General features: G+C 40.7%; 1 protein-coding gene across 1 annotated transcript in view; it reads right to left on the bottom strand.

Annotated features, from left to right (window-relative positions):
* LOC149980710 (disks large homolog 4-like) overlaps positions 1–26873 on the bottom strand; it is a 123041-nt gene that overhangs the window by 52551 nt on the left and 43617 nt on the right. Inside the window, exon 4 of the mRNA XM_090185656.1 lies at positions 3546–3671. Coding sequence (XP_090041782.1) covers positions 3546–3671 — 126 coding nt within the window. The remainder of the gene's footprint in view (positions 1–3545; positions 3672–26873) is intronic.

The following is a 26873-nucleotide window of genomic DNA, read 5'->3' as shown; positions in this document are numbered from 1 at the left end:
TGATATATATAAAGAGAGAAAGAGCCTTGGGGAATACGCTGCAGCTTTAATTGAATTTTCTCAAAATAATTACTCCAGTTCACTACAACACACCCAGCAAACCTGGAACATTTCCAGAACGTTCAAAAATGTTTCAAATGAAATACCCTTGGAATGTTCCCCTAACGTTCACTACAATGTTGTGCATCATCTGTATCAACCACCTCAGAACATTCCACAAACGTTCTCATTAGGTTTCCAGGTAATAACACAATGTACCATTAATGTCTTCCCAGCAAACCAAATGTGGTTGTTTAATGGTTCCCATAACTTGTAATTAGGTTGTGGGAACAGTGCGGGTACAATATTTAAGTTAGGTTCCACATGGCATTCTCTTAATAATGTAAGAATGAAATAAGTACGTTTTTAACGAAGTTCAGTTTATGTTTAACAAAATATTCCATTGATGTTCACATAATAAACATCTAACTTTGTCTTGGAGGTCCTGAGAACATTTCAAGAACATTTTTGTGTTTGGGGAACCTACAGTATTTATTATAATTTGTATTTGTATTCATTACGGATCTCCGTTAGCTGCTGCTACTCTTTGAATGCATTCCGTTGTACAACTGGCTAGGTATCCTCCTGTCCTCTTGGGGTCCAGCAGAATTAAGGCAATTATATCATTTTGAAAACATTACAAATATACACAACAGATTTTTCAACATATTAATGTACCCACAGTGTTCCAACAACCAAATTATATTTTTTATATATATATATATTTATATATATATTTTTTAAACCTAAATATGAGACCTGCATACATCTAACACATATAATATTCAACATGACAAAACACATAGAGAAAAACAGACATAATTCTCATTCTGAACTGACCACGAGGGACCAGAACATCTAATTTCAGCTCTAGAAGTTGTTCTACATAAAGGGTGTATAACAACTAACAGCAGCTTTACCCCCCTATGTGTGGAGACCGAAGGGGCCTCCAGGGTTATCCAAGCCTGAGACCGGGTTCAACCTAATGAAACATTCTGGGAACCTTTATAGAACAGATTAAAGGTGTGTTCTGGGAACCTTTATAGAACAGATTAAAGGTGTTCTGGGAACCTTTATAGAACAGATTAAATGTGTTCTGGGAACCTTTATAGAACAGATTAAATGTGTTCTGGGAACCTTTATAGAACAGATTAAATGTGTTCTGGGAACCTTTATAGAACAGATTAAAGGTGTTCTGGGAACCTTTATAGAACAGATTAAATGTGTTCTGGGAACCTTTATAGAACAGATTAAATGTGTTCTGGGAACCTTTATAGAACAGATTAAAGGTGTTCTGGGAACCTTTATAGTACATATTAAAGGTGTTCTGGGAACCTTTATAGAACAGATTAAATGTGTTCTGGGAACCTTTATAGAACAGATTAAATGTGTTCTGGGAACCTTAATAGAACAGATTAAATGTGTTCTGGGACCTTTATAGAACAGATTAAATGTGTTCTGGGAACCTTTATAGAACAGATTAAATGTGTTCTGGGAACGTTTATAGAACAGATTAAATGTGTTCTGGGAACCTTTATAGAACAGATTAAATGTGTTCTAGGAACGTTTATAGAACAGATTAAATGTGTTCTGGGAACCTTTATAGAACAGATTAAAGGTGTTCTGGGAACCTTTATAGAACAGATTAAATGTGTTCTGGGAACCTTTATAGAACAGATTAAATGTGTTCTGGGAACGTTTATAGAACAGATTAAATGTGTTCTGGGAACGTTTATAGAACAGATTAAATGTGTTCTGGGAACATTTATATAACAGATTAAATGTGTTCTGGGAACCTTAATATAACAGATTAAATGTGTTCTGGGAACCTTTATAAAACAGATTAAATGTGTTCTGGGAACGTTTATAGAACAGATTAAATGTGTTCTGGGAACATTTATATAACAGATTAAATGTGTTCTGGGAACCTTTATAGAACAGATTAAAGGTGTTCTGGGAACCTTTATAGAACAGATTAAAGGTGTTCTGGGAACTTTATAGAACAGATTAAATGTGTTCTAAGGACGCTCTTGTAACATAAACTGAATGTTTTTTGCATCCTAAAATAAACCTTGTAGAATTATCGTCACAATTGGTCAGTTTTTGTGTTTTGGGAACATATATTTTGTGATGTACCCACATCGTTCTCACCAGACTGTTCCCACAACCTAATGAGACGTTCTGGGAACCATTAAAGAACAGATTACATGTGTTCTAGGAACGTTCAGGCAAATGTTTTATACAAAAATCATATAATCCTCACCACGACTGAACGGTTTTTGTTTTATGACCTAACGGATGTTCTTGTAACTTTCACAGAACCAATTTTGGTTTGCTGGGCACACACACACACATGCACTGCTCATACGTACACTCAGTGGGAAGCAGCCACTTCATCTTTACATGTCACCATTTTGTTTCTCCCCATCATTCACTTCTTCTCTCTCTTCTTTTCCTCCCTCTTTCCTTCTCTCCCAGAAACCCTCACTGGGTAGCACCGTTGCCTGGTCACCAACATCCTCATGGTTGCTATGGTAATAGTTCAGCTAAAAGATTAATTCATGTTTGTGTGTATCTGTATCTATGTGTGTATCTGTATTCATTAACACATGAGATTCCTAGAAGAGACACATTCTTCTCTCTCTCTCTCTCTCTCTCTCTCTCTCTCTCTCTCTCTCTCTCTCTCTCTCTCTCTCTCTCTCTCTCTCTCTCTCTCTCTACCTCTCTCTCAAACGCTCTCTCTCTACCTCGCTTTCTCTCTCCCTCTCTCTCTCTACCTCTCTCTCTCTACATCTGTCTCTCTCTCTCTCTCTTTTTCTCTCTCTCTACCTCTCTCTCTCTACCTCTCTCTCTCTCTACCACTCTCTCTCTCTCTACCTCTCTCTACCTCCCTCTCTACCTCTCTATCTCGCTCTCTCTCTACCTCTCTCTCTCTCTACCCCCCCTCTCTCTCTCTCTCTCTCTCTCTCTCTCGCTCTCTCTACCTCTCTCTCAAACGCTCTCTCTCTACCTCTCTACCTCGCTTTCTCTCTCCCTCTCTCTCTCTACCTCTCTCTCTCTACATATGTCTCTCTCTCTCTTTCTCTCTCTCTCTACCTCTCTCTCTCTACCTCTCTCTCTCTCTACCTCTCCCTCTCTATCTCGCTCTTTCTCTACCTCTCTCTCTCTCTACCCCCCCCCCTCTCTCTCTCTCTCTCTCTCTCTACCTCTCTCTCTCCCTCTCTACCTCTCTCTCTCTCTACCTCTCTCTCTCAGCAGATGGAGGTGCTTACTACCTCAGGGTAATACACACACAGCCAAACTCCTCCCCCACCCTTATTCTCATACACATATAGGTCTGTTTGTCTGGTAGCTGTCCATGGTTCTGAAACACACACAGCCGTAGTTAATGTTTACCAACACACTGGGGCGCTAACTCACTGTTATAACTCACATTACAGAGACACACACATATCAGGGTGGGTGTGTCTGTACCGTGTGTGTGTAACGTGTGTGTGTGTGTGTACCGTGATGGGTGCAAGGTGTGTGTATCCGTCCAGCTGTGATTGGTTGAACTCTCCGCTGCGTCTAGAGGTCATGTGGGCAGGGCTGTGGTCCAGAGACGGAGTCTCCTCATCCTGGTAACGATACTTCTACAGAGAGAGATAGAGAAGAGAGGGCGATGAGAGAAGGGAGAGAGAAGATAGAGAGAGAGAGAGAGAGAGAGAGAGAGAGAGAGAGGAGAGGGTGATGACAGAGGGGAGAGAGGAGAGAGAGAGAGAGGATGAAAGAGAAAGATAAAGAAGAGAGGGCGATGAGAGAGGGGAGAGAAGTGAGATAAGAGAGAGAGAGGATGACACAGAGAAGAGAGGGGATGAGAGAGGGGAGAGAAGTGAGATAAGAGAGAGAGAGAGGATGACACAGAGAAGAGAGGGGATGAGAGAGGGCAGAGAAAAGAGAGGGGGGTGTAGAGAGAGAGAGAGACAGAGAGAGAGAGAGAACGAAAGCGAGAGGAGAGAGAGAAAGAAATAGAGAGAAAGAGAAAGAAAGAGAAAGCTCTGCCATTTTTCTTGTAGGTATCTAGGCCCAAAGTAAAGTATCTTCAGCTCTGTAGGTATCTAGGCTCAAAGTGAAGAATATTCACCTCTGTAGGTATCGAGGCTCAAAGTGAAGAATCTTCACCTCTGTAGGTATCGAGGCTCAAAGTGAAGAATCTTCACCTCTGTAGGTATCTAGGCCCAAAGTGAAGAATCTTCACCTCTGTAGGTATCTAGGCTCAAAGTGAAGAATCTTCACCTCTGTAGGTATCTAGGCCCAAAGTGAAGTATCTTCACATCTGTAGGTATCTAGGCCCAAAGTGAAGTATCTTTTCCCCTGTAGGTATCTAGGCCCAAATTGAAGTATCTTTTCCCTGTAGGTATCTAGACCCAAAGTGAAGTATCTTTTCCCCTGTAGGTATCTAGACCCAAAGTGAAGTATCTTTTCCCCTGTAGATATCTAGACCCAAAGTGAAGTATCTTTTCCCCTGTAGGTATCTAGGCCCAAATTGAAGTATCTTTTCCCTGTAGGTATCTAGGCCCAAAGTGAAGTATATTTTCCCCTGTAGGTATCTAGGCCCAAAGTGAAGTATCTTTTCCCCTGTAGGTATCTAGGCCCAAAGTGAAGTATATTTTCCCCTGTAGGTATCTAGGCCCAAATTGAAGTATCTTTTCCCCTGTAGGTATCTAGGCCCAAAGTGAAGTATCTTCACCCCTGTAGGTATCTAGGCCCAAAGTGAAGTATCTTTTCCCCTGTAGGTATCTAGGCCCAAAGTGAAGTATCTTTTCCCCTGTAGGTATCTAGGCCCAAAGTGAAGTATATTTTCCCCTGTAGGTATCTAGGCCCAAATTGAAGTATCTTTTCCCCTGTAGGTATCTAGGCCCAAAGTGAAGTATCTTCACCCCTGTAGGTATCTAGGCCCAAAGTGAAGTATCTTTTCCCCTGTAGGTATCTAGGCCCAAAGTGAAGTATCATCACCCCTGTAGGTATCTAGGCCCAAAGTGAGGTATTTTCACCCCTGTAGGTAACTGACTGATACTGTGATACTGAAGGGGATAGAACTATATAATGAGAGTTAAAGAAGAGGAGGTGAGAGAGACTCATTGAGAATGAGGGGAATGAATGACAGGTAGAGGACAGAGAGAGAATCAGGGAGAGATGAAGACATTATGATGTGATGTCATAATGGCCCCGAACACTGAGGAGCAGGACTACAGTACAACTGTCATAATGGCCTAGAACACTGAGGAGCAGAACTACAGTAGGACTACAGTACAACTGTCATAATGGCCTAGAACACTGAGGAGCAGGACTACAGTACAACTGTCATAATGGCCCCGAACCCTGAGGAGCAGAACTACAGTACAACTGTCATAATGGCCTAGAACACTGAGGAGCAGAACTACAGTACAACTGTCATAATGGCCCAGAACACTGAGGAGCAGGACTACATTACAACTGTCATAATGGCCTAGAACACTGAGGAGCAAGACTACAGTACAACTGTCATAATGGCCTAGAACACTGAGGAGCAGAACTACAATACAACTGTCATAATGGCCTAGAACACTGAGGAGCAGGACTACAGTAGGACTACAGCACAACTGTCATAATGGCCTAGAACAATGAGGGGAAGAACTACAGCACAACTCTCATAATGGCCTAGAACACTGAGGAGCAGGACAACAGCACAACTGTCATAATGGCCTAGAACACTGAGGAGCAGAACTACAGTAGGACTACAGTACAACTGTCATAATGGCCTAGAACACTGAGGAGCAGAACTACAATACAACTGTCATAATGGCCTAGAACACTGAGGAGCAGAACTACAATACAACTGTCATAATGGCCTAGAACACTGAGGAGCAGGACTACAGTACAACTGTCCCAATGGCCTAGAACACTGAGGAGCAGAACTACAGTACAACTGTCATAATGGCCTAGAACACTGAGGAGCAGAACTACAGTACAACTGTCATAATGGCCTAGATCACAGAGGAGCAGAACTACAGTAGGACTACAGTACAACTGTCATAATGGCCTAGAACACTGAGGAGCAGAACTACAGTACAACTGTCATAATGGCCCAGAACACTGAGGAGCAGAACTACAGTACAACTGTCATAATGGCCCAGAACACTGAGGAGCAGGACTACAGTACAACTGTCATAATGGCCCAGATCACAGAGGAGCAGAACTACAGTACAACTGTCATAATGGCCCAGAACACTGAGGGGCAGGACTACAGTACAACTGTCATAATGGCCCAGAACACTGAGGGGCAGGACTACAGTACAACTGTCATAATGGCCCATATCACTGAGGAGCAGAACTACAGTACAACTGTCATAATGGCCTAGAACACTGAGGAGCAGAACTACAGTAGGACTACAGTACAACTGTCATAATGGCCCAGAACACTGAGGGGCAGGACTACAGTACAACTGTCATAATGGCCTAGAACACTGAGGAGCAGAACTACAGTAGGACTACAGTACAACTGTCATAATGGCCTAGAACACTGAGGAGCAGAACTACAGTACAACTGTCATAATGGCCTAGAACACTGAGGAGCAGGACTACAGTACAACTGTCATAATGGCCCAGAACACTGAGGAGCAGAACTATAGCATAACTGTCATAATGTCCTAGAACACTGAGGAGGAGAACTACAGTACAACTGTCATAATGGCCTAGAACACTGAGGAGCAGAACTACAATACAACTGTCATAATGGCCTAGAACACTGAGGAGCAGAACTACAGTACAACTGTCATAATGGCCTAGAACACTGAGGAGCAGAACTACAGCACAACTGTCATAATGGCCTAGAACACTGAGGAGCAGAACTACAGTAGGACTACAGTACATCTGTCATAATGGCCTAGAACACTGAGGAGCAGGACTACAGTACAACTATCATAATGGCATAGAACACTGAGGGGCAGAACTACAGCACAACTGTCATAATGGCCCAGATCACAGAGGAGCAGAACTACAGTAGGACTACAGTACATCTGTCATAATGGCCTAGAACACTGAGGAGCAGAACTACAGTAGGACTACAGTACATCTGTCATAATGGCCTAGAACACTGAGGAGCAGAACTACAGCACAACTGTCATAATGGCCTAGATCACAGAGGAGCAGAACTACAGTAGGACTACAGTACATCTGTCATAATGGCCTAGAACACTGAGGAGCAGAACTACAGTAGGACTACAGTACATCTGTCATAATGGCCTAGAACACTGAGGAGCAGAACTACAGCACAACTGTCATAATGGCCTAGAACACTGAAGAGCAGGACTACAGTAGGACTACAGTACAACTGTCATAATGGCCTAGAACACTGAGGAGCAGAACTACAGTACAACTGTCATAATGGCCTAGAACACTGAGGAGCAGAACTACAGTACAACTGTCATAATGGCCTAGAACACTGAGGAGCAGAACTACAGCACAACTGTCATAATGGCCCAGATCACAGAGGAGCAGAACTACAGTACATCTGTCATAATGGCCTAGAACACTGAGGAGCAGAACTACAGTAGGACTACAGTACATCTGTCATAATGGCCTAGAACACTGAGGAGCAGGACTACAGTACAACTGTCATAATGGCCTAGAACACTGAGGAGCAAGACTACAGTACAACTGTCATAATGGCCTAGAACACTGAGGAGCAGAACTACAGTACAACTGTCCCAATGGCCTAGAACACGGGGAGCAGAACTACAGTAAAACTGTCATAATGGCCTAGAACACTGAGGGGCAGGACTACAGTACAACTGTCATAATGGCCCAGATCACAGAGGAGCAGAACTACAGTAGGACTACAGTACAACTGTCATAATGGCCTAGAACACTGAGGAGCAGAACTACAGTACAACTGTCATAATGGCCTAGAACACTGAGGAGCAGAACTACAGCACAACTGTCACAATGGCCCAGATCACTGAGGAGCAGGACTACAGTACAACTGTCAAAATGGCCTAGAACACTGAGGAGCAGAACTACAGCACAACTGTCATAATGGCCTAGAACACTGAGGAGCAGAACTACAGTAAAACTGTCATAATGGCCTAGAACACTGAGGGGCAGGACTACAGTACAACTGTCATAATGGCCCAGATCACAGAGGAGCAGAACTACAGTAGGACTACAGTACATCTGTCATAATGGCCTAGAACACTGAGGAGCAGAACTACAATACAACTGTCATAATGGCCCAGATCACAGAGGAGCAGAACTACAGTACATCTGTCATAATGGCCTAGAACACTGAGGAGCAGAACTACAGCACAACTGTCATAATGGCCTAGAACACTGAGGAGCAGAACTACAGTAGGACTACAGTACAACTGTCATAATGGCCTAGAACACTGAGGAGCAGAACTACAGTACAACTGTCATAATGGCCTAGAACACTGAGGAGCAGAACTACAGCACAACTGTCACAATGGCCCAGATCACTGAGGAGCAGGACTACAGTACAACTGTCAAAATGGCCTAGAACACTGAGGAGCAGAACTACAGCACAACTGTCATAATGGCCCAGAACACTGAGGAGCAGGACTACAGTACAACTGTCAAAATGGCCTAGAACACTGAGGAGCAGGACTACAGTACAACTGTCATAATGGCCCAGAACACTGAGGAGCAGAACTACAGTACATCTGTCATAATGGCCCAGAACACTGAGGAGCAGGACTACAGTACAACTGTCAAAATGGCCTAGAACACTGAGGAGCAGGACTACAGCACAACTGTCATAATGTCCTAGAACACTGAGGAGCAGGACTACAGTACAACTGTCATAATGGCCCAGAACACTGAGGAGCAGAACTACAGCACAACTGTCATAATGTCCTAGAAAACTGAGGAGCAGAACTACAGTACAACTGTCATAATGGCCTAGAACACTGAGGAGCAGAACTACAGCACAACTGTCATAATGTCCTAGAAAACTGAGGAGCAGAACTACAGTACAACTGTCATAATGGCCTAGAACACTGAGGAGCAGAACTACAGCACAACTGTCATAATGTCCTAGAACACTGAGGAGCAGAACTACAGTACAACTGTCATAATGGCCTAGAACACTGAGGAGCAGAACTACAGTACAACTGTCATAATGTCCTAGAACACTGAGGAGCAGAACTACAGTACAACTGTCATAATGGCCTAGAACACTGAGGAGCAGAACTACAGTAGGACTACAGTACAACTGTCATAATGGCCTAGAACACTGAGGAGCAGAACTACAGTACAACTGTCATAATGGCCTAGAACACTGAGGAGCAGGACTACAGTAGGACTACAGTACAACTGTCAAATTGGCCTAGAACACTGAGGAGCAGAACTACAGTACAACTGTCATAATGGCCTAGAACACTGAGGAGCAGAACTACAGTACAACTGTCATAATGGCCCAGAACACTGAGGAGCAGAACTACAGTACAACTGTCATAATGTCCTAGAACACTGAGGAGCAGAACTACAGTACAACTGTCATAATGGCCTAGAACACTGAGGGGCAGAACTACAGCACAACTGTCATAATGGCCTAGAACACTGAGGAGCAGGACTACAGTAGGACTACAGTACAACTGTCAAATTGGCCTAGAACACTGAGGAGCAGAACTACAGTACAACTGTCATAATGGCCTAGAACACTGAGGAGCAGAACTACAGTACAACTGTCATAATGGCCCAGAACACTGAGGAGCAGAACTATAGCATAACTGTCATAATGTCCTAGAACACTGAGGAGGAGAACTACAGTACAACTGTCATAATGGCCTAGAACACTGAGGAGCAGAACTACAGTAGGACTACAGTACAACTGTCATAATGGCCTAGAACACTGAGGAGCAGGACTACAGTACAACTATCATAATGGCATAGAACACTGAGGAGCAGAACTACAGTACAACTGTCATAATGGCCCCGAACACTGAGGAGCAAGACTACAGTACAACTGTCATAATGGCCCATATCACTGAGGAGCAGAACTACAGTACAACTGTCATAATGGCCCATATCACTGAGGAGCAGAACTACAGTACAACTGTCATAATGGCCCATATCACTGAGGAGCAGAACTACACTACAACTGTCATAATGGCCCATATCACTGAGGAGCAGAACTACAGTACAACTGTCATAATGGCCCAGATCACCGAGGAGCAGAACTACAGTAGGACTACAGCACAACTGTCATAATGGCCCAGAACACTCTTTTATTAAAGAAAGAACACTGAACTAACTAACAAAACAACAAAACAAACCGTGAAGCTGTTCTAAGAGTACAGACAGGCAACTAAACATAGAACAAGAACCCACAAACACAAAAGGGAAAATGGCTACCTAAACATGATCCCCAATCATATGATAAACAGCTGCCTCTGATTGGGAACCATACCAGGCCACCATAGACATACATATTACCTAGACCTTCAAAACCCCTAGACATACAAAAACCCTAGACAATACAAAAACCCTAGACAATACAAAAACTAGCATACCCACCCTCATCACACCCTGACCTAACCAAAATATAAAGAAAACAGCGATATCTAAGGTCAGAGTGTGACAGTACCCCCCCCCCCAAAGGTGCGGACTCCCGGCCGTGAACCTGAACCTTTCAGGGAGGGTCTGGGTGGGCATCTTCCCTCAGTGGCGGCTCTGGTTCTGGACACCACCCCCCCCCCCCCCTCTTTACACTGATCACTCCGTCTTTGTAGAACCAGACCATGGATCATGGCCGGAGGCTCTGGACTGGGGACCTTCTCCGGAGACCCCGGACTGGGGACCTTCTCCGGAGACCCCGGACTGGGGACCTTCTCCGGAGACCCCGGACTGGGGACCGTTGCCGGAGACCCAGGACTGGGGACCATCGCCGGAGACCCCGGACTGGGGATTGTTGCGGGAGGCTCTGGCCTGGGGATTGTCGCTGGCGGCTCCGGACTGGGGATCGTCGCTGGAGGCTCCGGACTGTGGCCCGTCGTTTGGGGTTCTGGACTGAGGCCCGTCGTTGGAGGTTCCGGACTGTGGCCCGTCGTTGGAGGTTCCGGACTGTGGCCCGTCGTTGGAAGTTCCGGACTGTGGCCCGTCGTTGGAGGTTCCGGACTGTGGCCCATCGTTGGAGCTAGTAGTACATGATGTTACCGTAAAGCTAGTAGTACATAATGTTACCGTAAAGCTAGTAGTACATGATGTTACCGTAAATCTAGTGGTACATGATGTTACCGTAAATCTAGTGGTACATGATGTTACCGTAAAGCTAGCAGTACAGACTGTTTATGTAAAGTTAGTAGTACATAATGTTACCATAAAGCTAGCAGTACAGACTGTTAATGTCAAGTTAGTAGTACATAATGTTACCGTAAAGCTAGCAGTACAGACTGTTAATGTCAAGTTAGTAGTACATAATGTTACCGTAAAGCTAGTAGTACAGACTGTTATCGTAAACCTAGCAGTAAAGACTGTTACCATAAAGCTGGTAGTACAGAATGTTGCCGTAAAGCTAGTATTACAGACTGTTAATGTAAAGCTAGCAGTACATGATGTTACAGTTTAGCTAGTAGTACATAATGTTACTGTAAAGCTAGTAGTACATGATGTTACCGTAAAGCTAGCAGTACAGAATGTAAAGTTAGCAGTACAGACTGTTAATATAAAGCTAGTAGTACATACTGTTGATATAAAGATATTAGTAGATGATGTTACCGTAAAGCTAGCAGTACAGACTGTTAATGTAAAGTTAGTAGTACATGATGTTACCGTAAAGCTAGTAGTGGCCATGTTCTGTTATAATCTCCACCCGGCACAGCCAGAAGAGGACTGGCCACCCCACATAGCCTGGTTCCTCTCTAGGTTTCTTCCTAGGTTTTGGCCTTTCTAGGGAGTTTTTCCTAGCCATCGTGCTTCTACACCTGCATATTGCTTGCTGTTTGGGGTTTTAGGCTGGGTTTCTGTACAGCACTTTGAGATAAAGCTGATGTACGAAGGACTATATAAATAAATTTGATTTGAGTAGTACAGACTGTTAATGTAAAGTTAGTAGTACAGACTGTTACAGTTTAGCTAGTAGTACATGATGTTACCATAAAGCTAGTGGTACATTATGTTACCGTAAAGCTAGTAGTACATGATGTTACCGTAACGCTAGTAGTACATGATGTTACCGTAAATCTAGTGGTACATGATGTTACCGTAAAGCTAGTATTACAGACTGTTAATGTAAAGCTAGCAGTACATGATGTTACAGTTTAGCTAGTAGTACATAATGTTACCGTAAAGCTAGTATTACAGACTGTTAATGTAAAGCTAGTAGTACATGATGTTACCGTAAAGCCAGTAGTACATGATGTTACCGTAAACCTAGTAGTACATGATGTTCCCGTAAAGCTAGTAGTACATGATGTTACCGTAAAGCTAGTAGTACGGACTGTTACCATAAAGCTAGCACTACAGACTGTTTATGTAAAGTTAGTAGTACATAATGTTACCGTAAAGCTAGCACTACAGACTGTTTATGTGAAGTAAGTAGTACATAATGTTACCGTAAAGCTAGTATTACAGACTGTTACCGTAAAGCTAGTATTACAGACTGTTAATGTAAAGCTAGCAGTACATGATGATACAGTTTAGCTAGTAGTACATAATGTTACTGTAAAGCTAGTAGTACATGATGTTACAGTAAAGCTAGCAGTACAGAATATAAAGATAGCAGTACAGACTGTTAATATAAAGCTAGTAGTACAGACTGTTAATGTAAAGTTAGTAGTACATAATGTTACCGTAAAGCTAGTAGTACAGACTGTTACCGTAAAGCTAGCAGTACAGACTGTAAATGTAAAGCTAGCAGTACATGATGTTACAGTTTAGCTAGTAGTACATAATGTTACTGTAAAGCTAGTATTACAGACTGTGAATGTTAAGTTAGTAGTACATGATGGTACCGTAAAGCAAGTAGTACATGATGTTACCATAAAGCTAGTAGTGCATGATGTTACCATAAAGCTAGTAGTACAAGATGTTACCGTAAAGCTAGTCATACATGATGTTACTGTAAAGCTAGTAGTACATGCTGTTACAGTTTAGCTAGTAGTACATAATGTTACTGTAAAGCTAGTATTACAGACTGTGAATGTTAAGCTAGTGGTACATGATGTTACCGTAACGCTAGTAGTACATGATGTTACCGTAAATCTAGTGGTACATGATGTTACCGCAAAGCTAGTATTACAGACTGTTAATGTAAAGCTAGCAGTACATGATGTTACAGTTTAGCTAGTAGTACATAATGTTACCGTAAAGCTAGTATTACAGACTGTTAATGTAAAGCTAGTAGTACATGATGTTACCGTAAAGCCAGTAGTACATGATGTTACCGTAAACCTAGTAGTACATGATGTTCCCGTAAAGCTAGTAGTACATGATGTTACCGTAAAGCTAGTAGTACGGACTGTTACCATAAAGCTAGCACTACAGACTGTTTATGTAAAGTTAGTAGTACATAATGTTACCGTAAAGCTAGCACTACAGACTGTTTATGTGAAGTAAGTAGTACATAATGTTACCGTAAAGCTAGTATTACAGACTGTTACCGTAAAGCTAGTATTACAGACTGTTAATGTAAAGCTAGCAGTACATGATGATACAGTTTAGCTAGTAGTACATAATGTTACTGTAAAGCTAGTAGTACATGATGTTACAGTAAAGCTAGCAGTACAGAATGTAAAGATAGCAGTACAGACTGTTAATATAAAGCTAGTAGTACAGACTGTTAATGTAAAGTTAGTAGTACATAATGTTACCGTAAAGCTAGTAGTACAGACTGTTACCGTAAAGCTAGCAGTACAGACTGTAAATGTAAAGCTAGCAGTACATGATGTTACAGATTAGCTAGTAGTACATAATGTTACCGTAAAGCTAGTATTACAGACTGTTAATGTAAAGCTAGTAGTACATGATGTTACCGTAAAGCCAGTAGTACATGATGTTACCGTAAACCTAGTAGTACATGATGTTCCCGTAAAGCTAGTAGTACATGATGTTACCGTAAAGCTAGTAGTACGGACTGTTACCATAAAGCTAGCACTACAGACTGTTTATGTAAAGTTAGTAGTACATAATGTTACCGTAAAGCTAGCACTACAGACTGTTTATGTGAAGTAAGTAGTACATAATGTTACCGTAAAGCTAGTATTACAGACTGTTACCGTAAAGCTAGTATTACAGACTGTTAATGTAAAGCTAGCAGTACATGATGATACAGTTTAGCTAGTAGTACATAATGTTACTGTAAAGCTAGTAGTACATGATGTTACAGTAAAGCTAGCAGTACAGAATATAAAGATAGCACTACAGACTGTTAATATAAAGCTAGTAGTACAGACTGTTAATGTAAAGTTAGTAGTACATAATGTTACCGTAAAGCTAGTAGTACAGACTGTTACCGTAAAGCTAGCAGTACAGACTGTAAATGTAAAGCTAGCAGTACATGATGTTACAGTTTAGCTAGTAGTACATAATGTTACTGTAAAGCTAGTATTACAGACTGTGAATGTTAAGTTAGTAGTACATGATGGTACCGTAAAGCAAGTAGTACATGATGTTACCATAAAGCTAGTAGTGCATGATGTTACCATAAAGCTAGTAGTACATGATGTTACTGTAAAGCTAGTAGTACAAGATGTTACCGTAAAGCTAGTCATACATGATGTTACTGTAAAGCTAGTATTACAGACTGTGAATGTTAAGCTAGTGGTACATGATGTTACCGTAAAGCTAGTAGTACATGATGTTACCTTAAAGCTAGTATGTCATAATGTTACTGTAAAGCTAGTAGTATATTATGTTATCATAAAGCTAGTAGTACATGATGTTACCGTAAAGCTAGTAGTACAGAATGTTACCGTAAAGCTAATATTACATGATGTTACTGTAAAGCTAGTAGTACATGATGTTACCGTAAAGTTAGTAGTACATAATGTTACCGTAAAGCTAGTGGTATATAATGTTACCGTAAAGCTAGTAGTACATGATGTTACCGTAAAGCTAGTAGTACAGAATGTTACCGTAAAGCTAATATTACATGATGTTACTGTAAAGCTAGTAGTACATGATGTTACCGTAAAGTTAGTAGTACATAATGTTACCGTAAAGCTAGTGGTATATAATGTTACCGTAAAGCTAGTAGTACATGATGTTACCTTAAAGCTAGTAGGTCATAATGTTACCGTAAAGTTAGTGGTACATGATGTTACCGTAAAGCTAGTAGTATATGATGTTACCGTAAAGCTAGTAGTACATGATTAACCGTAAAGCTAGTAGTACAGAATGTTACCGTAAAGCTAGTAGTACATGATGTTACTGTAAAGCTAGTAGTACATGATGTTACTGTAAAGCTAGTAGTACATGATGTTACTGTAAAGCTAGTAGTACATAATGTTACCGTAAAGCTAGTAGTACATAATGTTACTGTAAAGCTAGTAGTACATGATGTTACCGTAAAGCTAGTAGGTCATAATGTTACCGTAAAGCTAGTAGTACATGATGTTACCGTAAAGCTAGTAGTACATAATGTTACCGTAAAGCTAGTTGTACATAATGTTACCGTAAATCTAGTAGTACATGATGTTACCGTAAAGCTAGTAGTACAGAATGTTACCGTAAAGCTAGTAGTACAGAATGTTACCGTAAAGCTAGTAGTACATGATGTTACCGTAAAGCTAGTAGTACATGATTTTACCGTAAAGCTAGTAGTACATGATGTTACCGTAAAGCTAGTAGTACATAATGTTACCGTAAAGCTAGTTGTACATAATGTTACCGTAAAGCTAGTAGTACAGAATGTTACCGTAAAGCTAGTAGTACAGAATGTTACCGTAAAGCTAGTAGTACATGATGTTACCGTAAAGCTAGTAGTACATAATATTACAGTAAAGATAGTTGTACATAATGTTACCGTAAAGCTAGTAGTACAGCATGTTACCGTAAAGCTAGTAGTACATGATGTTACCGTAAAGCTAGTAGTACATAATGTTACCGTAAAGTTAGTAGTACATAATGTTACCGTAAAGCTAGTGGTATATAATGTTACCGTAAAGCTAGTAGTACATGATGTTACCGTAAAGCTAGTAGTACAGAATGTTACCGTAAAGCTAATATTACATGATGTTACTGTAAAGCTAGTAGTACATGATGTTACCGTAAAGTTAGTAGTACATAATGTTACCGTAAAGCTAGTGGTATATAATGTTACCGTAAAGCTAGTAGTACATGATGTTACCTTAAAGCTAGTAGGTCATAATGTTACCGTAAAGTTAGTGGTACATGATGTTACCGTAAAGCTAGTAGTATATGATGTTACCGTAAAGCTAGTAGTACATGATGAACCGTAAAGCTAGTAGTACAGAATGTTACCGTAAAGCTAGTAGTACATGATGTTACTGTAAAGCTAGTAGTACATGATGTTACTGTAAAGCTAGTAGTACATGATGTTACCGTAAAGCCAGTAGTACATGATGTTACCGTAAACCTAGTAGTACATGATGTTCCCGTAAAGCTAGTAGTACATGATGTTACCGTAAAGCTAGTAGTACGGACTGTTACCATAAAGCTAGCACTACAGACTGTTTATGTAAAGTTAGTAGTACATAATGTTACCGTAAAGCTAGCACTACAGACTGTTTATGTGAAGTAAGTAGTACATAATGTTACCGTAAAGCTAGTATTACAGACTGTTACCGTAAAGCTAGTATTACAGACTGTTAATGTAAAGCTAGCAGTACATGATGATACAGTTTAGCTAGTAGTACATAATGTTACTGTAAAGCTAGTAGTACATGATGTTACAGTAAAGCTAGCAGTACAGAATGTAAAGATAGCAGTACAGACTGTTAATATAAAGCTAGTAGTACAGACTGTTAATGTAAAGTTAGTAGTACATAATGTTACCGTAAAGCTAGTAGTACAGACTGTTACCGTAAAGCTAGCAGTACAGACTGTAAATGTAAAGCTAGCAGTACATGATGTTACAGATTAGCTAGTAGTACATAATGTTACCGTAAAGCTAGTATTACAGACTGTTAATGTAAAGCTAGTAGTACATGATGTTACCGTAAAGCCAGTAGTACATGATGTTACCGTAAACCTAGTAGTACATGATGTTCCCGTAAAGCTAGTAGTACATGATGTTACCGTAAAGCTAGTAGTACGGACTGTTACCATAAAGCTAGCACTACAGACTGTTTATGTAAAGTTAGTAGTACATAATGTTACCATAAAGCTAGCACTACAGACTGTTTATGTGAAGTAAGTAGTACATAATGTTACCGTAAAGCTAGTATTACAGACTGTTACCGTAAAGCTAGTATTACAGACTGTTAATGTAAAGCTAGCAGTACATGATGATACAGTTTAGCTAGTAGTACATAATGTTACTGTAAAGCTAGTAGTACATGATGTTACAGTAAAGCTAGCAGTACAGAATATAAAGATAGCACTACAGACTGTTAATATAAAGCTAGTAGTACAGACTGTTAATGTAAAGTTAGTAGTACATAATGTTACCGTAAAGCTAGTAGTACAGACTGTTACCGTAAAGCTAGCAGTACAGACTGTAAATGTAAAGCTAGCAGTACATGATGTTACAGTTTAGCTAGTAGTACATAATGTTACTGTAAAGCTAGTATTACAGACTGTGAATGTTAAGTTAGTAGTACATGATGGTACCGTAAAGCAAGTAGTACATGATGTTACCATAAAGCTAGTAGTGCATGATGTTACCATAAAGCTAGTAGTACATGATGTTACTGTAAAGCTAGTAGTACAAGATGTTACCGTAAAGCTAGTCATACATGATGTTACTGTAAAGCTAGTATTACAGACTGTGAATGTTAAGCTAGTGGTACATGATGTTACCGTAAAGCTAGTAGTACATGATGTTACCTTAAAGCTAGTATGTCATAATGTTACTGTAAAGCTAGTAGTATATTATGTTATCATAAAGCTAGTAGTACATGATGTTACCGTAAAGCTAGTAGTACAGAATGTTACCGTAAAGCTAATATTACATGATGTTACTGTAAAGCTAGTAGTACATGATGTTACCGTAAAGTTAGTAGTACATAATGTTACCGTAAAGCTAGTGGTATATAATGTTACCGTAAAGCTAGTAGTACATGATGTTACCGTAAAGCTAGTAGTACAGAATGTTACCGTAAAGCTAATATTACATGATGTTACTGTAAAGCTAGTAGTACATGATGTTACCGTAAAGTTAGTAGTACATAATGTTACCGTAAAGCTAGTGGTATATAATGTTACCGTAAAGCTAGTAGTACATGATGTTACCTTAAAGCTAGTAGGTCATAATGTTACCGTAAAGTTAGTGGTACATGATGTTACCGTAAAGCTAGTAGTATATGATGTTACCGTAAAGCTAGTAGTACATGATTAACCGTAAAGCTAGTAGTACAGAATGTTACCGTAAAGCTAGTAGTACATGATGTTACTGTAAAGCTAGTAGTACATGATGTTACTGTAAAGCTAGTAGTACATGATGTTACTGTAAAGCTAGTAGTACATAATGTTACCGTAAAGCTAGTAGTACATAATGTTACTGTAAAGCTAGTAGTACATGATGTTACCGTAAAGCTAGTAGGTCATAATGTTACCGTAAAGCTAGTAGTACATGATGTTACCGTAAAGCTAGTAGTACATAATGTTACCGTAAAGCTAGTTGTACATAATGTTACCGTAAATCTAGTAGTACATGATGTTACCGTAAAGCTAGTAGTACAGAATGTTACCGTAAAGCTAGTAGTACAGAATGTTACCGTAAAGCTAGTAGTACATGATGTTACCGTAAAGCTAGTAGTACATGATTTTACCGTAAAGCTAGTAGTACATGATGTTACCGTAAAGCTAGTAGTACATAATGTTACCGTAAAGCTAGTTGTACATAATGTTACCGTAAAGCTAGTAGTACAGAATGTTACCGTAAAGCTAGTAGTACAGAATGTTACCGTAAAGCTAGTAGTACATGATGTTACCGTAAAGCTAGTAGTACATAATATTACAGTAAAGATAGTTGTACATAATGTTACCGTAAAGCTAGTAGTACAGCATGTTACCGTAAAGCTAGTAGTACATGATGTTACCGTAAAGCTAGTAGTACATAATGTTACCGTAAAGTTAGTAGTACATAATGTTTCCGTAAAGCTAGTGGTATATAATGTTACCGTAAAGCTAGTAGTACATGATGTTACCGTAAAGCTAGTAGTACAGAATGTTACCGTAAAGCTAATATTACATGATGTTACTGTAAAGCTAGTAGTACATGATGTTACCGTAAAGTTAGTAGTACATAATGTTACCGTAAAGCTAGTGGTATATAATGTTACCGTAAAGCTAGTAGTACATGATGTTACCTTAAAGCTAGTAGGTCATAATGTTACCGTAAAGTTAGTGGTACATGATGTTACCGTAAAGCTAGTAGTATATGATGTTACCGTAAAGCTAGTAGTACATGATGAACCGTAAAGCTAGTAGTACATGATGTTACCGTAAAGCTAGTAGTACATAATGTTACCGTAAAGTTAGTAGTACATAATGTTACCGTAAAGCTAGTGGTATATAATGTTACCGTAAAGCTAGTAGTACATGATGTTACCGTAAAGCTAGTAGTACAGAATGTTACCGTAAAGCTAATATTACATGATGTTACTGTAAAGCTAGTAGTACATGATGTTACCGTAAAGTTAGTAGTACATAATGTTACCGTAAAGCTAGTGGTATATAATGTTACCGTAAAGCTAGTAGTACATGATGTTACCTTAAAGCTAGTAGGTCATAATGTTACCGTAAAGTTAGTGGTACATGATGTTACCGTAAAGCTAGTAGTATATGATGTTACCGTAAAGCTAGTAGTACATGATGAACCGTAAAGCTAGTAGTACAGAATGTTACCGTAAAGCTAGTAGTACATGATGTTACTGTAAAGCTAGTAGTACATGATGTTACTGTAAAGCTAGTAGTACATGATGTTACTGTAAAGCTAGTAGTACATAATGTTACCGTAAAGCTAGTAGTACATAATGTTACTGTAAAGCTAGTAGTACATGATGTTACCGTAAAGCTAGTAGGTCATAATGTTACCGTAAAGCTAGTAGTACATGATGTTACCGTAAAGCTAGTAGTACATAATGTTACTGTAAAGCTAGTTGTACATAATGTTACCGTAAATCTAGTAGTACATGATGTTACCGTAAAGCTAGTAGTACAGAATGTTACCGTAAAGCTAGTAGTACAGAATGTTACCGTAAAGCTAGTAGTACATGATGTTACCGTAAAGCTAGTAGTACATGATTTTACCGTAAAGCTAGTAGTACATGATGTTACCGTAAAGCTAGTAGTACATAATGTTACCGTAAAGCTAGTTGTACATAATGTTACCGTAAAGCTAGTAGTACAGAATGTTACCGTAAAGCTAGTAGTACAGAATGTTACCGTAAAGCTAGTAGTACATGATGTTACCGTAAAGCTAGTAGTACATAATATTACAGTAAAGATAGTTGTACATAATGTTACCGTAAAGCTAGTAGTACAGCATGTTACCGTAAAGCTAGTAGTACATGATGTTACCGTAAAGCTAGTAGTACATAATGTTACCGTAAAGCTAGTTGTACATAATGTTACCGTAAAGCTAGTTGTACATGATGTTACCGTAAAGCTAGTAGTACAGAATGTTACCGTAAAGCTAGCAGTACACACACAGCTGAATCCAGCAGGAAATGAGCGATGTGGTGCGGAATGAAAGGTAGAGAGAAACATTAAAGAGAGGATGGGAGAAGGGTTATTAACCCCCTCTCACACACATACATGCAGAGACACACACACACACACACACACACATTGTGCAGACACACACACGATGTGCAAGCATGATGCACAAACACACACACACCCATGCAGTTAAAAGGAAAGCAGCATCACTCTTACCATCTCTCTCTCTCCCTTTCCTCTCTCTCTCTCTCTCACTCTTACCATCTCTCTCTCTCTCTCTCTCTCTTCTATGGTCCCTCCTTCTCTAGCTTTTCCCTAGACTGAAGGTCATCTAGCTACAAACTGTCCCAATTCTCTCTCTCCCTCTTTTCTCTCAGTCTCCTTCTCTCCCTCTTTCCTCTCTCTCTCTCCCTCACTCCCTCGTTCCTCTCTTTCCTCTCTCTCTCTCTCTCTTTCCTTTAACTCTTTATTTTCCTTCCTGTTGTAAATGTCTTCTCCTTGCATTACAGAATCAAAAGTCAGGAATTGATTTAGACACACACAGAGAACATACACAGAGAAACTGTGGTAGAGACTGTTGTGTATGTGTCTCTCCCAGGTGGTTGAAATCATTACCTCTTTAACACCACAGTATCTCCCTACATCCTTCCTGTTATACTGCCAGCTATGGTAAGTCCTGATATAATACTACTGTAAATCCCTACTGCCTTCCTGTTATACTGCCAGCTACGGTAAGTCCTGTTATAATACTACTGTAAATCCCTACAGCCTTCCTGTTATACTGCCAGCTACAGCTACGGTAAGTACTGTTATTATACTACTGTAACTCCCAACAGCCTTCCTGTTATACTGCCAGCTACAGCTACGGTAAGTCCTGATATAATACTACTGTAACTCCATACAGCCTTCCTGTTATACTGCCAGCTACGGTAAGTCCTGTTATAATACTACAGTAACTCTCTACAGCCTTCCTGTTAAACTGCCAGCTACAGCTACGGTAAGTCCTGTTATAATACTACTGTAACTCCCTACAGCCTTCCTGTTATACTGTCAGCTACAGCTACGGTAAGTCCTGTTATAATACTACTGTAACTACCTACAGCCTTCCTTTTATACTGCCAGCTACAGCTACGGTAAGTCCTGTTATAATACTACTGTAACTCCCTACAGCCTTCCTGTTATTCTGTCAGCTACGGTAAGTCCTGTTATAATACTACTGTAACTCCCTACAGCCTTCCTGTTATACTGCCAGCTACAGTAAATCCTGTTGTAATACTACAGTAACTCTCTACAGCCTTCCTGTTAAACTGCCAGCTATGATAAGTCCTGGTATAATACTACTGTAACTACCTACAGCCTTCATGTTATACTGCCAGCTACAGCTACGGTAAGTCCTGTTATAATACTACTGTAACTCCCTACAGCCTTCCTGATATACTGCCAGCTACAGCTACGGTAAGTCCTGTTATAATACTACTGTAACTCCCTACAGCCTTCCTGTTATACTGACAGCTACGGTAAGTCCTGTTATAATACTACTGTAACTCCCTGCAGCCTTCCTGTTATTCTGTCAGCTACGGTAAGTCCTGTTATAATACTATTGTAACACACTACAGCTTTCCTGGTATACTGCCAGCTACGGTAAGTCCTGATATAATACTACTGTAACTACCTACAGCCTTCCTGTTATACTGCCAGCTACAGCTACGGTAAGTCGTGATATAATACTACTGTAACTCCCTACAGCCTTCCTGTTATACTGCCAGCTACGGTAAGTCCTGTTATTATCCTACTGTAACTCCCTACAGCCTTCCTGTTATACTGCCAGCTACAGTAAGTCCTGTTGTAATACTACAGTAACTCTCTACAGCCTTCCTGTTAAACTGCCAGCTACAGCTACGGTAAGTCCTGTTATAATACTACTGTAACTCCCTACAGCCTTCCTGTTATTCTGTCAGCTACGGTAAGTCCTGTTATAATACTACTGTAACTCCCTACAGCCTTCCTGTTATACTGCCAGCTACAGTAAGTCCTGTTGTAATACTACAGTAACTCTCTACAGCCTTCCTGTTAAACTGCCAGCTACAGCTACGGTAAGTCCTGTTATAATACTACTGTAACTCCCTACAGCCTTCCTGTTATTCTGTCAGCTACGGTAAGTCCTGTTATAATACTACTGTAACTCCCTACAGCCTTCCTGTTATACTGCCAGCTACAGTAAGTCCTGTTGTAATACTACAGTAACTCTCTACAGCCTTCCTGTTAAACTGCCAGCTACGGTAAGTCCTGTTATAATACTACTGTAACTCCCTACAGCCTTCCTGTTATACTGCCAGCTACAGCTACGGTAAGTCCTGTGATAATACTACTGTAACTCCCTGCAGCCTTCCTGTTATTCTGTCAGCTACGGTAAGTCCTGTTATAATACTATTGTAACACACTACAGCCTTCCTGGTATACTGCCAGCTACGGTAAGTCCTGTTATAATACTACTGTAACTCCCTACAGCCTTCCTGTTATACTGCCAGCTACAGTAAGTCCTGTTGTAATACTACAGTAACTCTCTACAGCCTTCCTGTTAAACTGCCAGCTACGGTAAGTCCTGTTATAATACTACTGTAACTACCTACAGCCTTCCTGTTATACTGCCGGCTACAGCTACGGTAAGTCCTGTTATAATACTACTGTAACTCCCTACAGCCTTCCTGTTATACTGCCAGCTACAGCTACGTTAAGTCCTGTTATAATACTACTGTAACTACCTACAGCCTTCCTTTTATACTGCCAGCTACAGCTACGGTAAGTCCTGTTATAATACTACTGTAACTCCCTACAGCCTTCCTGTTATACTGCCAGCTACAGTAAATCCTGTTGTAATACTACAGTAACTCTCTACAGCCTTCCTGTTAAACTGCCAGCTACGGTAAGTCCTGTTATAATACTACTGTAACTCCCTACAGCCTCCCTGTTATACTGCCAGCTACAGCTACGGTAAGTCCTGTTATAATACTACTGTAACTCCCTACAGCCTTCCTGTTATACTGACAGCTACGGTAAGTCCTGTTATAATACTATTGTAACACACTACAGCCTTCCTGGTATACTGCCAGCTACGGTAAGTCCTGATATAATACTACTGTAACTCCCTACAGCCTTCCTGTTATACTGCCAGCTACAGCTACGGTAAGTCCTGATATAATACTACTGTAACTCCCTACAGCCTTCCTGTTATACTGCCAGCTACGGTAAGTCCTGTTATAATACTACTGTAACTCCCTACAGCCTTCCTGTTATACTGCCAGCTACAGTAAGTCCTGTTGTAATACTACAGTAACTCTCTTCAGCCTTCCTGTTAAACTGCCAGCTACGGTAAGTCCTGTTATAATACTACAGTAACTCCCTACAGCCTTCCTGTTATACTGCCAGCTACAGCTACGGTAAGTCCTGTTATAATACCACTGTAACTCCCTACAGCCTTCCTGTTATACTGCCAGCTACGATAAGTCCTGTTATAATACTACTGTAACTCCCTGCAGCCTTCCTGTTATTCTGTCAGCTACGGTAAGTCCTGTTATAATACTATTGTAACACACTACAGCCTTCCTGGTATACTGCCAGCTACGGTAAGTCCTGATATAATACTACTGTAACACCCTACAGCCTTCCTGTTATACTGCCAGCTACAGCTACGGTAAGTCCTGATATAATACTACTGTAACTCCCTACAGCCTTCCTGTTATACTGCCAGCTACGGTAAGTCCTGTTATTATCCTACTGTAACTCCCTACAGCCTTCCTGTTATTCTGTCAGCTACGGTAAGTCCTGTTATAATACTACTGTAACTCCCTACAGCCTTCCTGTTATACTGCCAGCTACAGTAAGTCCTGTTGTAATACTACAGTAACTCTCTACAGCCTTCCTGTTAAACTGCCAGCTACGGTAAGTCCTGTTATAATACTACTGTAACTACCTACAGCCTTCCTGTTATACTGCCAGCTAAAGCTACAGTAAGTCCTGTTATAATACTACTGTAACTCCCTACAGCCTTCCTGTTATACTGCCAGCTACAGCTACGGTAAGTCCTGTTATAATACTACTGTAACTCCATACAGCCTTCCTGTTATACTGCCAGCTACGGTAAGTCCTGTTATAATACTACTGTAACTCCCTACAGCCTTCCTGTTATTCTGTCAGCTACGGTAAGTCCTGTTATAATACTACTGTAACTCCCAACAGCCTTCCTGTTATACTGCCAGCTACGGTAGGTCCTGTTATAATACTACTGTAACTCCCTACAGCATTCCTGTTATTCTGTCAGCTACGGTAAGTCCTGTTATAATACTACTGTAACTCCCTACAGCCTTCCTGTTATACTGCCAGCTACAGCTACGGTAAGTCCTGATATAATACTACTGTAACTCTCTACAGCCTTCCTGTTATACTGCCAGCTACAGCTACGGTAAGTCTTGATATAATACTACTGTAACTCCCTACAGCATTCCTGTTATTCTGTCAGCTACGGTAAGTCCTGTTATAATACTACTGTATCGCCCTACAGCCTTCCTGTTATACTGCCAGCTACAGTAAGTCCTGTTGTAATACTACAGTAACTCTCTACAGCCTTCCTGTTAAACTGCCAGCTACGGTAAGTCCTGTTATAGTACTACTGTAACTACCTACAGCCTTCCTGTTATACTGCCAGCTACAGCTACGGTAACTCCTGTTATAATACTACTGTAACTCCCTACAGCCTTCCTGTTATACTGCCAGCTACAGCTACGGTAAGTCCTGATATAATACTACTGTAACTCCCTTAAGGCTTCCTGTTATACTGCCAGCTACGGTAAGTCCTGTTATAATACTACTGTAACACCCTACAGCCTTCCTGGTATACTGCCAGCTACGATAAGTCCTGATATAATACTACTGTAACACCCTACAGCCTTCCTGTTATACTGCCAGCTACGGTAAGTCCTTTTATAATACTACTGTAACTACCTACAGCCTTCCTGTTATACTGCCAGCTACAGCTACGGTAAGTCCTGTTATAATACTACTGTAACTCCCTACAGCCTTCCTGTTATACTGCCAGCTACGGTAAGTCCTGTTATAATACTACTGTAACTCCCTACAGCCTTCCTGTTATACTGCCAGCTACAGCTACGGTAAGTCCTGATATAATACTACTGTAACTCCCTACAGCCTTCCTGTTATTCTGTCAGCTACGGTAAGTCCTGTTATAATACTACTGTAACTCCCTACAGCCTTCCTGTTATACTGCCAGCGACAGTAAGTCCTGTTGTAATACTACAGTAACTCCCTACAGCCTTCCTGTTATTCTGTCAGCTACGGTAAGTCCTGTTATAATACTACTGTAACTCCCTACATCCTTCCTGTTATACTGCCAGCTACAGCTACGGTAAGTCCTGTTATAATACTACTTTAACTCCCTACAGCCTTCCTGTTATACTGCCAGTTACAGCTACGGTAAGTCCTGAAATAATACTACTGTAACACCCTACAGCCTTCCCGTTATACTGCCATCTACAGCTACGGTAAGTCCTGATATAATACTACTGTAACTCCCTTAAGCCTTCCTGTTATACTGCCAGCTACGGTAAGTCCTGTTATAATACTACTGTAACACCCTACAGCCTTCCTGGTATACTGCCAGCTACGGTATGTCCTGATATAATACTACTGTAACACCCTACAGCCTTCCTGTTATACTGCCAGCTACGGTAAGTCCTGTTATAATACTACTGTAACTACCTACAGCCTTTCTGTTATACTGCCAGCTACAACTACGGTAAGTCCTGTTATAATACTACTGTAACTCCCAACAGCCTTCCTGTTATTCTGTCAGCTACAGTAAGTCCTGTTATAATGCTACTGTAACTCCCTACAGCCTTCCTGTTATACTGCCAGCTACAGTAAATCCTGTTATAATACTACTGTAACTCCCTACAGCCATCCTTTTATACTGCCAGCTACAGCTACAGTAAATCCTG

The sequence above is a fragment of the Oncorhynchus mykiss genome, chromosome 9, assembly GCF_057628025.1.
Source record: "Oncorhynchus mykiss isolate SJ-2025 chromosome 9, ASM5762802v1, whole genome shotgun sequence".
NCBI lineage: Eukaryota > Metazoa > Chordata > Actinopteri > Salmoniformes > Salmonidae > Oncorhynchus > Oncorhynchus mykiss.
Note: the sequence above shows the minus strand (reverse complement) of the source record. Positions and strands in the feature narration are given on the sequence as shown.